Genomic DNA, 17574 nt, shown 5'->3' with positions numbered 1-17574 from the left:
AAAAATCAAAGAAACTACAGAACAAGTCAAAATATAAGAATAATAAATGTTTTTCTTGAGCCTCTGCTATCAGCGTCCTTTCCCTCACTGAGAGTCACAGTCCACCTCACCTCGCTAGGTTGCCCTCCAACACTGCGCTGGTCTCTGGGCCTGCTGTGAGGGCAGCTCACACTATAATCTGGTCCTACTCCTGTGTGTTCTTGCCTCCAGTGTCCACAGCTGTCAGAACTGGTGCATTTTCTTTTGTGGGAGCGCTCAGTGTCTTTTTATATATTCCATAGACAACAGGGTCTGAGTAGTTGATCATGTGGATTTAATCTGCAGCTTGTACAGCTGGTGGGAGGGGTTTTGGGTCCTCTTCCTTAGCCACACTGCCCCTGGGTTTCAATTGTGGTTTTATCTCCACCTCTGCATGTGGGTAGTCCACTGGGGTTTGCTCCTGATGCTGCCTTGAAGAACTTAGGTCTGCTCCAGTGAGTGCCAGGTATTGAGGTAGTGCAGCTGCTTGGGTTGCGGGGACCCTGGTGGCGCCAAGTGTGCAGGGACACAGACTGCCTCAACCACAGGAGTTAAAGGAGCGAATGAGGGACTTAAAGGGGCACCCTGGGTGGAGTCCTACTCTACTATTCCCCTCATCAGGCAGTTGATGGGCCAGCCTCTCTATTCTTCAGCTGCCGGTGCTGACATGCGGGGAGAGAGAGGCTAAGGTGATAGCTCCACCCCCCATGCATGACTCAGCAGTATCCCTGCTTCCATGGCTGCCTGGCTTTCCTCTATAGGCACTTCCTCCCTCATGTCCTCTCAGTCTGTCTCCAAGCAGTCAACAGCAGCCTTCACCCTGGGATTGTTCCACAATCTCTATGCTCCAGCTCCCACCTGCTGCACCTTCTAGGGGACCTGTGTCCCTGTCCAGGGTACATATGTCTGTAGCAAGGATTGTCTGATTCTCATTTCATTTAGGCTGTCACAGATCAGCTGCTTTATGTTTCTTAGCCTCAAATGTTTCTCCTCTGACCCAGACAATTGCCCCGATATGGGGATCAGATCCCTGCTTCAGTTCCCCCACCCGCCGAGGGTAGGTCCAGTCCTACTAACACTCCATGTTTTCCCCCCTAGTTCCTTCATCCTACCGAGTTTTGAGTGGTTCTATATATTCTTGTCCAGTGGTCAGGTACTCCTGCCTATTCTCAGTGGGTGTACTGCAAGCCCTTCTGTGTCTGAAGGTGTATTCTTGAGGTATCCGTGGAGAGAGATGTACTCCACGTCCACCTACTCCTCTGCCATCTTGTTCTCTCTCGAAAACTTCTCTGCTTTTTAATATACTCTCTAGGTTGGTCACAGCTTTTCTTCCAAGGAGCAGGCGTTTTTTAATTTCATGGTTGCAGTTACCATCCACAGTGATTTTGGCACCCAAGAAAATAAACCCTGTCATTGCTTCTACATTTCCCCCTTCTATTTGTCATGAAATGATGGAACTGGATGCCATGATCTTAATTTTTTGAATGTTGAGTTTCAAGTCAGCTTTTTGACTCTCCTCTTTCACCCTCAAGAGGTTCTTTACTTCCTCTTCACTTTCTGCCTTTAGAGTGGTGGTGGTAGTTGTTCAGTCACTAAGTTGTGTCCAACTCTTTGTGACCCCATGGACTGCAGCCAGGTTTCCCTGTTCTTCATTATCTCCTGGAGTTTGCTCAGATCCATGTCCATTGAGTCGGTGATGCTATCTAACTATCTCATCTTCTGCTGCCCTCTTTTCCTTTTGCCTTCAATCTTTCCCAGCATCAGGGTCTTTTCCAATGAGTTGGCTCTTCACATTAGATGGCCAAAGTATTGCGCTTCAGCATCAGTCCTTCCAATGAATATTCAGGGTTGATTTCCTTTAGGATCAGAATGGTATCATCTGTTTATCTAAGGTTGTTGGTATTTCTCCCAGCAATCTTGATCCAGCTTACAATTTATCCAGCCCAGCATTTTACATGATATACTCTGTTCAGTTCAGTTCAGTTCAGTTCGTCATTCAGTCGTGTCCAACTCTTTGTGACCCCATGAATCGCAGCACGCCAGGCCTCCCTGTCCATCACCAACTCCTGGAGTTCACTCTCCATCGAGTCAGTGATGCCATCCAACCATCTCATCCTCTGTCGTCCCCTTCTCCTCCTGCCCCCAATCCCTCCCAGCATCAGAGTCTTTTCCAATGAGTCAACTCCTCACATGAGGTGGCCAAAGTACTGGAGTTTCAGCTTCAGCATCATTCCCTCCAAAGAAATCATAAGCAGGGTGACAATATATAGCCTTGACATACTCTTTTCTCAATTGTGAACCAGTCTGTTGTTCCATATCTGGTTCTAACTGTTGCTTCTTGACCCATATACAGGATTCTCAGGAGACAGTTTACGTGGTCCGGTACTCCCATCCACAGTTTGTTGTGATCTACAGTCAAAAGACTTTAGTGTAGTCAATGAAGCGGATGTTTTTCTAGAATTCCTTGTTTCTCTATCATCTAACAGATGTTGGCAATTTGATCTCTGGTTCCTCTGCCTTTTCTAAATCTAGTTTGTACATCTGGAAGTTCTCAGTGCATGTACTGCTGAAGCCTAGCTTGAAATATTTTGAGCATAATCTTACCAGCATATGAAATGAGTGCAACTGTGCAGTAGTTTGAACATTCTTTGGCATTGCCCTTCTTTGGGACTGGAATGAAAACTGACCTTTTAGAATAGGCAAATCCAAATCACCAAATGCTGGTAAGAATGTGGAACAGGAGCCCTCACTCATTGCTAATGGGAATGCAAGAATGGTGCAGCAAGTTTGGAAGACAGTTTGGCCATTTCTTACAAAACTAAACATACTCTTACCATGCGATCCAGCAATTGCACTGTTTGATATTTGCCCAAAAGAGCTTAAAACTTATGTTTATACAGAAATCTGCACACAGGTATTTATAGCAAATGTATTCCTAATTGCCAAAACTTGCAAGCAACTAAGTTATTCTTCAACAGGTGAATGGATGAGCTGCGGTATATCCAGATAACAATATTATTGATCACTAGAAAAAAGTGAGACCTCAAGTCATGAAAGATATAGAGGAATGTTAAATGCATATTGCTAAGTAAAAGAAACCAATCTGAAAAGCCTACATATTGTATGTATGTATTATATGATATTCTGAAAAAGGCAAAACTATGGAAACAGTACAAGATGAGCGGCTACATTAATGAAATCCGTAAGACAAACACATAAAAGACCTAACATGCAGGTACTTAACATGACATAATTAATGTCCCTTAAATACAGGATGAAAACATGAAAACATATTCAAATACTCAAATTAATTTAAAGTCAGGAAAATGCAGATTGAAACCATAAGTCTTCAATTCATACCCATAAGACTGCTAAATTAAAAAGCAGCAGAAAGGAGTACATCAAGGCTGTATATTGCCACCATGCTTATTTAACTTCTATGCAGAGTACATCATGAGAAACGCAGGGCTGAAGGAAGCACCAAGCTGGAATCAAGATTGCTGGGAGAAATATCAATAACCTCAGATATGCAAATGACACCACCCTTATGGCAGAAAGTGAAGAAGAACTACAGAGCCTCTTGATGAAAGTGAAAGAGGAGAATGAAAAAGTTGGCTTAAAGCTCAACATTCAGAAAATGAAGATCATGGCATCTGGTCCCATCACTTCTTGGCAAACAGATGGGGAAACAGTGGAAACAGTGGCTGACTTTATTTTTTGGGGCTCCAAAATCACTGCAGATATTGACTGCAGCCATGAAATTAAAAGACGCTTACTCCTTGGAAGGAAAGTTATGACCAACCTAGACAGCATATTGAAAAGCAGAGATATTACTTTGCCAACAAAGGTCCATCTAGTTAAGGCTATGGTTTTTCCAGTGGTCATGTATGGGTGTGAGAGTTGGACTATAAAGAAAGCTGAGCACCAAAGAATTGATGCTTTTGAACTGTGGCGTTGGAGAAGACTGTTGAGAGTCCCTTGGACTGCAAGGAGATCCAACCAGTCCATCCAAAAGAAGATCGGTCCTGGGTGTTCATTGGAAGGACTGATGTTGAAGCTGAAACTCTAATACTTTGGCCACCTGATATGAAGAACTGACTTATTGGAAAAGACTCTGATGCTGGGAAAGATTGAGGGCAGGAGAAGGGGACAACAGAGGATGAGATGATTGGATGGCATCACCGACTCGATGGACATGGGTTTGGGTGGACTCCGGGAGTTGGTGATGGACAGGGAGGCCTGATGTGCTGCAGTTCATGGGGTCGCAAAGAGTTGGACATGACTGAGCAACTGAACTGAACTGAGTAATAATATACACAATGGGAACTTATACATGCTGTCATTGGAGAGTGTATTGGTACACTTTAGAAAACGATCTGGCATTATTTAGAGAAGGTGATGGGCTTCCCTGGTGGCTCAGTGGTAAAGACTCTACCTGCAACGCAGGAGAGGTGGGTTCAATCCCTGGGTGGGGAAGATCCCCTGAAGGAGGGCATGGCAACCCACTCCAGTATTCTTGTCTGGAGAATCCCATGGACAGAGGAGCCTGGCGGGCTACAGTCCATAGGGACTCAAAGAGTCAGACACGATTGAAGCGACAGAGCATACACACATGCAAAGAAGGTAATGGTGTATATTCACAGAAGGTGACGGTGTATATTCTGCATGACTCAGCAAGCCCAAAGTAGTGTATAATCCAAAGAAACTCAGAGTCATACTCTTAACAGTTATCAGTTAAGAAAAGAATTCAGGAAACAATTCAAATGTTCATCGATAATAGATGCCAATGTAGGTAAATACATTGTGGTATATTCACACCATGAGTATGGTAAAAATGATGCTGTGATTACTCTCACCTAGAGTCTCCAGAAAGTCTCTAGGTGAATCGTGAGGGGAAAAAAAAAAAAAAGGTAAATTTTGGGGGGGGGAACCCAACAAAATGATGCACCTAGAGCCAGACATTGTGGAATGTGAAGTCAAGTGGGCTTTAGGAAGCATCACTATGAACAAAGCTAGTGGAGGTGATGGAATTCCAGATGAACTCTTTCATATTCTAAAAGATGATGCTGTTAAAGTGCTATACTCAATATGCCAGAAAATTTGGAAAACAGCACTGGCCACAGGACTAGAAAAGGTCAGTTTTCATTCCAATCCCAAAGAACGGCAATGCGAAAGAATGTTCAAACTACCACGTGCTAGCAAGGTAATGCTCAAAATCCTTCAGCTCGGCTTCAACAGTACATGCACTAAGAACTTTCCGATGTAAAACCTGTATTTAGAAAGGCAGACGAACCAGAGATCAAACTGCCATCATCTGCTGGATCACAGAAAAAGTAAGAGAATTCCAGAAAAAAACACTGACTTCTGCTTCATCGACTACACTAAAGCCTTTGACTGTGAGGATCACAATCAACTGTGGAAAATTCTTAAGATGGTAATACCAGCCCACCTTACCTGCCTCCTGAGAAACCTGTATGCAGCTCAAGAAGTAACAGTTAAAACCAGACATGGAACAAGGGACTGGTTCAAAACTGGGAAAAGAATACATCAAGGTTGTATACTGTCACCCTGCTTATTTAACTTATATGCAGAGTACATCACGTGAAATGCTGGGCTGGATGAAGCGCAAGTTGGAATCAAGACTGCCTAGAGAAACATCAGTAACCTCAGATATGCCGATGACACCACTCTGATGACAGAAAGCAAACAGGAACTAAAGAGTCTCTTCATTAAAATGAAAGAGGAGAGTGAACAAGTTGGCTTAAAACTCAACATTCAAAAAATGAAGATCATGACATCCGGTCCCATGGCAAATAGATGGGCAAATAGATGGGGAAACAATGGAAACAGTGACAGATTTTATTTTCTTCGGCTCCAGAATCACTGTGGACAATGACTGCAGCCACAAAATTAAAAGATTCTTGCCCCTTGGAAGACAAGCTATGACAAACCTAGACAGCATATTAAAAAGTAGAGATATTACTTTGCAGATTAAGGTCCATATAGTCAAAGCTTTGGTTTTTCCAGTAGTCATGTATGGATGTGAGAGTTGGGCCATAAAGAAGCTTAGCGCCAAAGAATCAATGCTTTTGAACTGTGGTGCTTGTGAAGATTCTTGAGAGTCCCTTGAACAGCAATGAGATCCTAGGAAATCAACCCTGAATATTCGTTGGAAGGACTGATGCTGAAGCTGAAACTCCAATACTTTGGCCATCTTATGTGAAGAGCTGACTCATTGGAAAAGACCCTGATGTTGGGAAAGATAGAAGGCAGGAGGAGAAGGGGACAACAGAGGACAAGATGGTTGGATGGCATCGCCAACTGAATGGACATGAGTTTGAGCAAGCTCCAGGAGATGATGAAGGACACGGAAGCCTGGTGTGCTGCAGTCTATGGCATCGCAAAGAGTTAGACACAACTGAGTGACTGAACAACAGTTATAGGTAACTACACGAATGAAGGTTTGGAACCTAACACTGAAAGAAACAAAGCTAGCTACAAAAGAAAATGAACTGTCTGATTCAACTGCTATCAAGTTTAAAAACATGCAAAACTAAAATTGTTTAGATCACTGCTGTCCAACAGAATTTGCAATGATGCAAATATTCTATAACTTGGCTATTCAGTATGGTAACCACTAGCCACAAGACTAAAATGACTGAGAAACTGAATTTTAATTTAAATTTAACCTTAAATGGTCACCTGTTGTTAGTTGCTACCATACTGTACAGTCAGGTTTATAAAGAGAATCAATGGAATAGTAAGTATAAAATTTAGAATACTGTTTTTTTTTCTAAGCGAAAGAGAAAGGGACAGAATCAGGGATGGGTACACGGGATTTCCAAAGTAACAATAATGTTCTTTTTCTTAAATAGGTGGCCTTATATTATTTTAATTCTTTAAACTATACCATAAATATTCATAACAAGCAAAAATTTCAAAAGGATTAAATATTTCATAACAAGCAAAAGGATTAAAAATTTCATAACAAGCAAAAATAGTAAATGAGGTGGTAGATACACAGAAAGTTATTGTTATTATTACAGTCTATATAATAAAATATTTTTATTAAAAAGATTTCTAGCACTAACTCAAGTGGACAAGGGAAAACTAGGAAGAATAAAATCTCCCCTAACTCAAGACCCAGTCAACCGTACCATCCTACATCCCTGCATCCAACCCCAGGCCCAGCATTAATGCCCTCATCCTCTTTCAAAGACAGGAGAAACAAGATGCATTATCTGCTATGCAACAAATTATTCCAAAACTGTCCACTGTACTTTTCATTGCCAGTTCATGACTTGGCTGCAAGCACCTATTTTTGACCAGGATATTGAAAAGAAATTTGTCAAAGCTTTATTATTTGCCACAGCAAGACCCAACATCTTGCCCTGCTTACAATGCATACCCAATCTGATCGCATCTCTCCCCCACAGAAACATACCCCAACTGTGTTTCCCCACTTTCAGGTATCACCTTCCACCAAACTATTTGGGGAACAGGAAATTTGCTTCCTTCTCTGCCCCTGGGTTGGGTCAGTTTGTGCTGCAATGTGTTTGCAGTTTGTGCCTGGCCTCCCTCCCAGTGAATTTCTGTTCAGCCCTAAACTTCTGTTCTCTTTCCACTTCTTAATACCTGTAAGCCTCAACTAATAGCCTCCTTAGATTGAATGCTGCCAACCATGACAACCTCAGAGGATGACATGAGCTAGGCACTGTCCTTTTGCTGACCCTTACTTCCAATCCCCACCATGTGACCAGACTACCACAGCCCACACTGTGCCCTTGTTATTGAAGTAGTTGGTTAACAGAGGCAAACTTTAGCACAGTTCAATATAGCAATGATAAAACAATTTAAAACCAAATGTTACACATCATTGTTCATAAAAACCCTGGGTCAACCTACCACAGTGAAACTCTCACAGACATCTTTTTGGCTCAAGCCTGGCCTGCCATGTAGTTGGGCAGCTCGCTTCTTTCTTCTCTCTCCCCAAGCCTCCTCTGCACACTGAAAAATTTCTCTTCATTATGCTGAGCATACTTACACCCTTAAGTACAAAGCAGGGTCCAAGGCTACTACTGCATATCCAAAACCAAAGTTTAATTGTTCTGCTAAAGGGAAGAAGGGCCATACATGTTCCTGAACTCCAAACAGAATCAAATCAAATGCAAAACCAGGAAGAAGACTTCAACTTCGGTTTTTCTCTTACATACCCTGATTAAAATTTTTAAGACATGGTTTCCCTCTTTAGACTATGTAAAACAACAGAAAACAGTAAAAAAAAAAAAAAAAAGCTAAAGTTATAAACACACACTGTATTATCATTGTTGTTCAGTCACTCTTTGAGCATGGACCACAGCACTCCAGGCTTCCCTGTCTATCTTCTCCCAGAGCTTGCTCAAACTCATGTCCCATTGAGTTGATGCTGCCATTCAACCAGCTCATCCTCTGTTCCCCCCCTTCTCATCTGCCCTCAATCTTTCCCAGCATCAAGGTCTTTTCTGATGAGTCGGCTCTTCGCATCAGGTGGCCAAAGTATTGGAGCTTCAGCTTCAGCATCAGTCCTTCCAATGAATATTCAGGACTGATTTCCTTTAGGATTGACTGGTTTCATCTCCTTGCTGTCCAAGGGACTCTCAAGAGTCTTCTCCAGCACCACAGTTCGAAAGCATCAATTCTTCAGCACTCAGCCTTCTTTATGGGCCAACTCCCACATCTGTACATGACTACTGGAAAAACTATAGCTTTGACTATATGGACCTTTGTCAGCAAAATGATGTCTCTGCTTTTTAATATGCTGTCTAGGTATTATCATTATTGTGGTTAATTTTATGTGTCAATTTGATAGGGCTAAAGGATGCCAAAGTCACTGGAAAAATATTATTTCTGGGTGTGTCTATAAGGGTGTTTCTGAAAGAGATGAACATCTGAACTGGTAGACTGAGTAAAAATCTGCCCTCACTAATGTGGATAGATATCATCCAATACAATTCATTAAGGGCCCAAACAGAACAAAAAGGTGCAGGAAGGGCAATGTCTACCTCTTTATTCTTGAGTAGGGACATCCATCTCTCCTGCCCTCCCACTTAAGAGCTCCTGGTTCTGGTTCTCAGGCCTTTGGCTTGGGATTGAATTATAACACTGGTTTTCCTAGTTCTCCATCTTGCAGATGGCATATCATGGGACTTCTCAGCCTCCATGATTGTGTGAACCAATTCCCATTAAAAAGAAATCTCCTCTTACATATCTCTATACATCTATCGAGCTTCCTTGGTGACTCAGTGGTAAAGAATCAAATGTGGGTTCCATCCCTGGGTGGGGAAGATACCCTGGAGAAGGAAATAACCAACTCCAGTATTCTTTCCTGGGAAATCCCACGGACAGAGGAGCCTGGCAGGCTACAGTCCATGGAGTCACAAAAGGGTCAGACATGACTTACTGAGTAAAACAATACATCTGTATATCTATATCTGTATATCCTATCAGTTCTGTTTCTCTGGAAAAACACATAGATATATATATCTATGCCTTAGTCTGTCTACTACATCTCTTTCCTCTTCTTGATCTTCCCCTTCTAAGTCCAGCTCATATCCTCCTCTTACAGGCAGTCTTCCCAGACTGCCACAACTGACACCAATACCCTGTGTCTGAATTCATACTAGGCGTAGGTGTCAGGACTTCCTTCTTCATTAACTCCAAGTGAATGATCCCTGATTTTCTCCACTAGCCAAGGTATAATGTTCTCTGGGTTGGAGGGCTAGGTCTTAACATATCTCCCTTAATATGATACTTATTTTGGTGTATGGTACAAAATGTGAAGTTAATATCTACTTGTTCAATGGATCGATTAACTAAGACCATTTATCTACGCTCTCTTTCCACAGTGTTGCAACCACAGTGTTTGCAATGTTGGCGTTCTAATGGGGCAAGGAATATTCTCTCTCAGGCTGGGGCCTGAAGAGTGTATGTGTGTGTGTGTGTATTTGGGGTGAGGTACAGTGATCTCCAGTGAGGCTTTGTCCTTACCTTTGTAGGTCCTTAAATTTGATCAGTTTTCATTTCAATCCCAAAGAAAGGCAATTCAAGAGAATGCTCAAATTACCGCACAACTGCACTCATCTCACATGCTAGTAAAGTAATGCTCAAAATTCTCCAAGCCAGGCTTCAGTAATACGTGAAATGTGAACTTCCAGATGTTCAAGCTGGTTTTAAAAAGGCAAAGGAACCAGAGATCAAATTGCCAACATTCGCTGGATCATCAAAAAAGCAAGAGAGTTCCAGAAAAACATCTATTTTTGCTTTATTGACTAGGCCAAAGCCTTTGACTATGTGGATCACAATAAACTGTGGAAAATTCTGAAAGAGATGGGAATACCAGACCACCTGACCTGCCTCTTGAGAAACCTGTATGAAGGTCAGGAAGCAACAGTTGGAACTGGACATGGAACAGACTGGTTCCAAATAGGAAAAGGAATACATCAAGGCTGTATATTGTCACCCTGCTTATTTGACTTATATGCAGAGTACATCATGAGAAACGCTGGGCTTGAAGAAGCACAAGCTGGAATCAAGATTGCTGGGAGAAATATCAATAACCTCAAATATGCAGATAACTCCAGCCTTATGAAGAAGAACTAAAGAGCTTCTTGATGAAAGTGAAAGAGGAGAGTGAAAAAGTTGGCTTAAAGCTCAACATTCAGAAAACTAAGATCAAGGCATCTGGTCCCATTACTTCTTGGCAAATAGATGGGGAAACAGTGGAAACAGTGATGGACTTTATTTTTTTGGGCTCCAAAATCACTGCAGATGGTGATTGCAGCCATGAAATTAAAAGATGCTTACTCCTTGGAAGGAAAGTTATGACCAACCTAGACAGCATATTAAAAAGCAGTGACATTACTTTGCCAACAAAGATCCGTCTAGTCAAGGCTATGGTTTTTCCAGTAGTCATGTATGGTTGTGAGCATTGGACTATAAAGAAAGCTGAGCACAGAAGAATTGATGCTTTTGAATTGTGGTGTTGGAGAAGACTGTTGAGAGTCCCTTGGACTGCAAGGAGATCCAACCAGTCCATCCTAAAGAAAATCAGTCCTGGGTGTTCACTGGAAGGACTGATGTTGAAGCTGAAACTCCAATATTTTGGCCACCTGATACAAAGAGCTGACTCATTTGAAAAGACCCTGATGCTGAGAAAGATTTGAGGGCAGGAGGAGAAGGGGACGACAGAGGATGAGATGGTTAGATGGCATCACCGACTCAACTGGCATGAGTTTGAGTAAACTCGGGGAGTTGGTGATGGACAGCGAGGCCTGGCGTGCTGCGGTTCATGGGGCCACAAAAGAGTCGCACACGACTGAGCGACTGAACTAAACTGAACTGAAATTTGATTCTATCAGCTCACCCTAAGATGATCAGTTGAAGGTAAACTACTCTAAAACTATAGTAAGATCAATGTGTACAGCTGAAACTGGCCTCAGATCCCCACCTCCGTACTTGTCTGCCTTCTGCTTTACGGCTCCCTTCTCCAGCTTACCCACTTCAGCTTAGATGCTCTTCTTTCTGGAAGCCTTCCTGGCCCTGGAAATCTGAGCTAGCAGCGCCCCCCAGTGGTTCCAGCAGCTCCCTTCTTACCACAACTGCCTTACAGTACCGTCTAAGCGTGTAGATCTGGCTCGGGAAGGTCTCATCAGTTAGCGAATCCCCAGACCCTGGCTGAGGGCGAGATACTCCGTCTGTCCGGTAACTAGAACAAGGGGGAGGCCTGACTCACCCAGGTTATCTCGGCAGCCTCGCAGGCCTCATGTATGGCGCCTCGCCTACGTCACGTGCACAGTCCTTCCCCGCCGCCCCGCGCGCGCCTCGCCGCCGCCTTCCACCCCCCTCTCTCCCATCTCGCAAACCACATTACCTAGGCCGCAGGCCCACGAGCTCGCGGCAAGAAATGCCTGCCGCCATCTTGCCCACCGGGAGCTCGGACATGGCGCTGGGGCTCCTGAGCGCAGCGCTGTTGTTTCTGGCGAGCGCTCTCATAAGCTCAGAACACTACTCGCTCTTCTCTGAAAGGAGCAGGCGCGGCTCCTCGCGGGAACAGGCTGGCAGTCTGGGGTGGCCTGAGGCCGTGAGCAGGAGGCCCAGAGGTCAGAAGGCGCGCGAGGCCCGGGAACAGGAAGAGTTGGACTCAAAGGGCAGTATCTGTTCTCTTCTTCAGTCAGTCGCCCTTTCTTTGTTTGTCCCATTTTAAGTAGTGTTTGAATTTGGGGCCCTCCTTTTCTGTTTTTACCAACTGCCTTTACCTAAAAATTTACAGACCCTAGCAGTTCTATTTTAATGACGACTGTAATAGTAGTACTTACGGTAGAAATGCCATACACTTGTGCGTCTGTATATATGCACCTTAGAATATTCTGGGGTGTGTCATTCCCATTTTACAGATTAATAGTTCATTGAAATTCAAAGCTGAAAGGGCTGATAGGTGACTTTTTCATGCTACAGTTCAGAAAAATTAACCCCACAAGTTAAACGGCAAGTATTAGAAACTGTAGCTCTTGGTTCACCAGTCCCAGGAGCTCTCAGTTGCCATTTCAGATAGGGAAAAGTGTGTTACCTGAGCAAAGAAACTTATCTCACCATTACACTTTTCAGAAGTAAAGTTTTAAAATTCATGAATTGAGTTTATTTGATGTCTTATTTGTAAGCAATTTGACATCATGTTTAACTCGCTAAGATTTTTTTTGTCAAAATATGGACATAGCTTAGGTCTATCAGTTTTTTTAATAGGAATTTAAAGATTATATTAATGTATTAAGATTAGAAACATACATATAATAATATGTTCAGTTCAAATAATATATCATTTTTATTTTTAGATTGTGGAATAGCACCACTTATGCATATGTTCAAGGGGTCTCGGATTGTAGGGGGCAGAGAGGCTCAAACTGGCGCATGGCCATGGCTAGTTAGCCTACAGATTCATTCCGGCAGATCTGGTGCTCATGTATGTGCGGGAAGCTTAGTGAAAAATAGATGGGTCCTCACGGCTGCCCACTGCACTAAGGACGCTAGGTATGTATTCAGAACATTCCTACTTTATTCTTTTAGGGGATATTTTGAAGCTCTTCTCACCTATTAAGTCCTGACATTGCACCTTTACTGGTCTGTTCCTTTGACACGGTGGGGAGACTAACACATTTGGAGAGGGGCAACCTGTATCCTAGTCCTCCTCTGACTCTTTGTGGTGCAGTGGTTTTAAGTAAGGTTCCAGAACCTACTAGATGTACCGACTTGATCAAATAATATAGCTGTGTTATACTGTCACAGAATCTTAGAGTTCATAGAGGTATTAATAAGGGTTTAGTTCAATTCTCTGTCCTATAGTTGAATCCTTCTTACAGTACTGAAATGAAGGGTTCTCTAGTCTGAAATAATTGTTCTTTAATGCATTGAGCCAGGCATTTTGTCATACACAATTTCCACTACTCCCCACAACCAGTCTTTGCTAGAGGGAGACCCTGCCTGGAAAGCAACAAAATCAGGGATCAAATCCAGGTGTGTCAGAATGGAAATCCACACACATAACCATAACTATACCATTTGGCTTTCTACTTAAAATACCTTTTGTGATGATGAACCTTGGAAAGAACCTCATTTAAACTTTGTACAGCTTTTTTTCTTAGAAAGCCTTTCCTTATGCTGAATAAGTGTCTTGACTTTTGTTCTACCTGTTGAAGCCATATGTATTAAATTTCATTCCTCTTCCAAGCATTTGAAGATAGTATTAATTTTCTACCTAACAGTTCTCAAGGCTAAATCTTACTGATATTTTTACCTTTTCACTCAACAAAAATTTACTCAATATATGTTATATACTAGGAATTGGGCAAGATGCTGAGGAAGTCAACATTACTGAGTATATTTTTTAGGAGTTCCTCCTGTTTCAGAAAAGTCTGCCACTTCTATTCCTGTTCCCCTTCATTTTCTAAATCTTACACCATCAGCTGTCCCTTATTCCTTCTTAAAACAACTGTTTATCAAAGACCTGCTCTGAGATTAGGTACTGTCTAAGGATGTTACATATAATTCTGTATTTAAATAAAGTCGGACACGACTGAGCGACTGAACTGAACTGAACCCTCCCAGTAGCCCTCTGAAATTGCTGTTACCTTCATTTCACACTTGAGGAATCCAGAGATCAGAGAGATTTGGTAACTTGCCCAAGATCACACTGCTGTAAAGTAGCAATCTATTGATTTAAACCTATTCTCAAATCTAAGCTGTTTCATTATATCTCACTGTCTCTTTAGTATTTTTCAATATTTTCCTCATTTCTTCTCTACAGCTTTCAAACATGTGTAGCTCAACTCATCATTATTTAACAAATAAACGAACCCTACCTGTTCCTGTTATTCCTTTCACTACTAGATTCCTTGAAAAAAGGCTCCTTTTGTTTCACCTGCATTGACTCATAAAATCCCAGTTGCAATCTGATTTCTGTGGCTAGAACACGCTATTAAAGACCCACCTCCATGTCAAATCCAATGAGCTCCACTCAATCCTTATCCTATTTTATCTCTATAACATTTGGCAAAGTTGATTACTGTTCTCTTCTTTCTTTCTGGCTGCGCCACATGGCTTGTAGGATCTTAATTCCCTGATCAGGGATCCAACTCACACCATCTGCATTGGAAGTGTGGGGTTGAACCACTGGACCACCAGGGAAGTCCTTGTCATCTTTTAAATGACAGTATTTTCAAGAGTTCCACCTTCTATCCTCTTGCCTTATCATCTGAACTCTTTCTGAGAGATGTCTCATCTCAGAAATGAGATGAGACTCGTTTTAGGAGTCATCATGTGCTAGTAACTCCCAAGTCTCTCCAGCCGAGTCATATTTCCAGCTCCCTCCTATACATATATATTGGAGTCACATTCTCAAGAAGTCTAAACATGAAATTTTAAAATCTAATTCTTTCCCTTCTCTATTTTCTTAGGTAATAGCTTCACCAACAGTTCCATTACCCAGAGGGTTAGTTGACTCTCTGCAGTATCTCTTAAATTTGTTTCTTTCTGTCTCCCAATACTACTCCCCACTGATTAGAAGTAGATTCAGAATATCAGTCTCCATATCCTTAGTTCATTACTTATACTACTTACACTGTTACTGTGGTAAATATCTGAATGAGTGTGAAGTGGTATCTCATTGTGGTTTTCATTCACATTTCCCTAATGATTAGTGATGGTGAGCATATTTCCATGTGCTTTCTGGCCATCGTATTTTTTCTTCCTTTTTGTAAAGTTTGTTTCATTTTTGGCTGCACCATGCAGCATGTTCTGTATGCAAGTCAGGAAGCAACAGTTAGAACTGGACACGGAACAACAGACTGGTTCAAAATAAGAAAAGGAGTACATCAAGGCTGTATATTGTCACCCTGCTTATTTAACTTATATACAGAGTACATCATGAGAAATGCTGGGTTGGAAGAAGCACAAGCTGGAATCAAGACTGCTGGGAGAAATATCAATAACCTCAGATATGCAGATGACACCACCCTTATGGCAGAAAGTGAAGAGGAACTAAAGAGCCTCTTGATGAAAGTAAAAGAGGAGAATAAAAAAGTTGGCTTAAAGCTTAACATTCAGAAAACAAAGATCATGGCATCCGGTCCCATCACTCCATGGCAAATAGATGGAGAAACAGTGTAAACAATGATGGACTTTATTTTTTGGGGCTCCAAAACCACTGCAGATGGTGACTGCAGCCATGAAATTAAAAGACGCTTACTCCTTGGAAGGAAAGTTATGACCAACCTAGACAGCATATTAAAAAGCAGAGACATTACTTTGCCAACAAAGGTCCATCTAGTCAAGTCTATGGTTTTTCTAGTAGCCATGTATGGATGTGAGAGTTGGACTATAAAGAAAACTGAGCACAGAAGAATTGATGCTTTTGAATTGTGGTGTTGGAGAAGACTTGAGAGTCCTTTGGACTGCAAGGAGATCCAACCAGTCCATTCTAAAGGAGATCAGTCCTGGGTGTGTTCATTGGAAGGACTGATGCTGAAGCTGAAACTCCAATACTTCGGCCACCTCATGCAAAGAGTTGACTCATTGGAAAAGACCCTGATGCTGGGAGGGATTGTGGGCAGGAGGAGAAGGGGACGACAGAAGATGAGATGGCTGAATGGCATCACCGACTCGATGGACATGAGTTTGGGTAAACTCCAGGAGCTGGTGATGGACAGGGAGGCCTGGCATGCTGCGATTCATGGGGTCGCAAAGAGTCAGACATGACTGAGCGACTGAACTGACTGACTGAAATATATATGATTTGCAAACATTTTCTCAAATTCTGTGAGTTGTCTTTTCACTCTCTTAATAGTGTCCTTTTATGCAAAACTTTTAACTTTGACCAACTCCAATTTATTTTTTTCTTTTGTTATTTTATGTTTGATGTCACATCTGAGAATCATTGCCAAATCCAATATCATGAAGCTTTTCTTCTGTGTTTTCTTCTAAGAGTTATATAGCTTTATTCTCACACTTAGGTCTTTGATCTGTGTTGACTTAACTTTTGCATATGCTATAAAGTAAGAATCCAACTTCATTCTTTTGTATGTAGATATCCAACTTTCCCAGCACCATTGCTGAAAAGTCTTTCCTTTCTCCATTGAATAGTCTTGGCACTCTTGTCGAAAATCAACTGACCTCATATGCAAGAGTGTATTTCTGGGCTCTCTAATCTTTTCATTGCCATATATGTCTGCCCTTATGCTAGTACCACACTGTTTTGATTACTGTAGCTTTTCATTAAGTTTTGAAAACTAGAGATATGATCCTCCAACTTCATTCTTCTTTTTCAGGCTTATTTTGGGTTCTTGGGGTCTTTTGATATAATTTTAGGATTTTTTTTTAATTTCTGCAAAAACATTGATATTGGTATAGGTACTGCATTGACTCTATGGAACATTCTGTGTAGTACTGTCATTTTTAACAGTATTGTCTTCCAGTACATGAACAAGGGATGTCTTTCCATTTATTTACATCATCTTTAATTTATTTTAGCAAAGTTTTATAGTTTTCAGTGTATATAACTTACTTTCTTAATCTTATGGTCTGAATATAAATTGAAGTCACTTCAGTTCAGTTGCTCAGTCATGTCCAACTCTTTGTGACCCCATGGACTGCAGCACTCCGGGCTTCTCTGTCCAGCATTGAGTTGCTGATGCCATCCAACCATCTCATCCTGTCATTCTCTCTCTTTCTGCCTTCAATCTTTTCCAGCATCAGGGTCTTTTCCAAGGAGTCAGTTCTTAGCATCAGGTAGCCAAAGTATTGGAGCTTCAACTTCAGCATCAGTCCTTCCATGAATATTCAGGACTGATTTCCTTTAGGTTTGATCTTCTTGCAGTCCAAGGGACTCTCAAGAGTCTTCTCCAACACCACAGTTCAAAAGCATCAATTCTTCAGTGCTCAGCTTTCTTTATAGTCCAACTCTCACATCCATACATGACTCCTGGAAAAACCATAGCCTTGACTAGATGGACGTCTGTTGGCAAAGTAATG

At 41.9% G+C, this 17574-nt stretch overlaps 1 protein-coding gene across 1 annotated transcript in view; it reads left to right on the top strand.

The window, feature by feature from the left end:
- The window catches only part of TMPRSS12 (transmembrane protease, serine 12), a 29468-nt gene continuing 23889 nt past the window's right edge, over window positions 11996-17574 (top strand). The window contains exons 1-2 of the mRNA XM_018049023.1: window positions 11996-12183; window positions 12883-13080. Of these exons, the coding sequence (XP_017904512.1) occupies window positions 11996-12183; window positions 12883-13080 (386 nt within the window). The remainder of the gene's footprint in view (window positions 12184-12882; window positions 13081-17574) is intronic.

This window comes from Capra hircus, chromosome 5 (genome assembly GCF_001704415.2).
Source record: "Capra hircus breed San Clemente chromosome 5, ASM170441v1, whole genome shotgun sequence".
Taxonomy (NCBI): Eukaryota; Metazoa; Chordata; class Mammalia; order Artiodactyla; family Bovidae; genus Capra; species Capra hircus.
The sequence above is the reverse complement of the archived record's forward strand: the minus strand, read 5'-3'. Positions and strand labels throughout refer to the sequence as shown.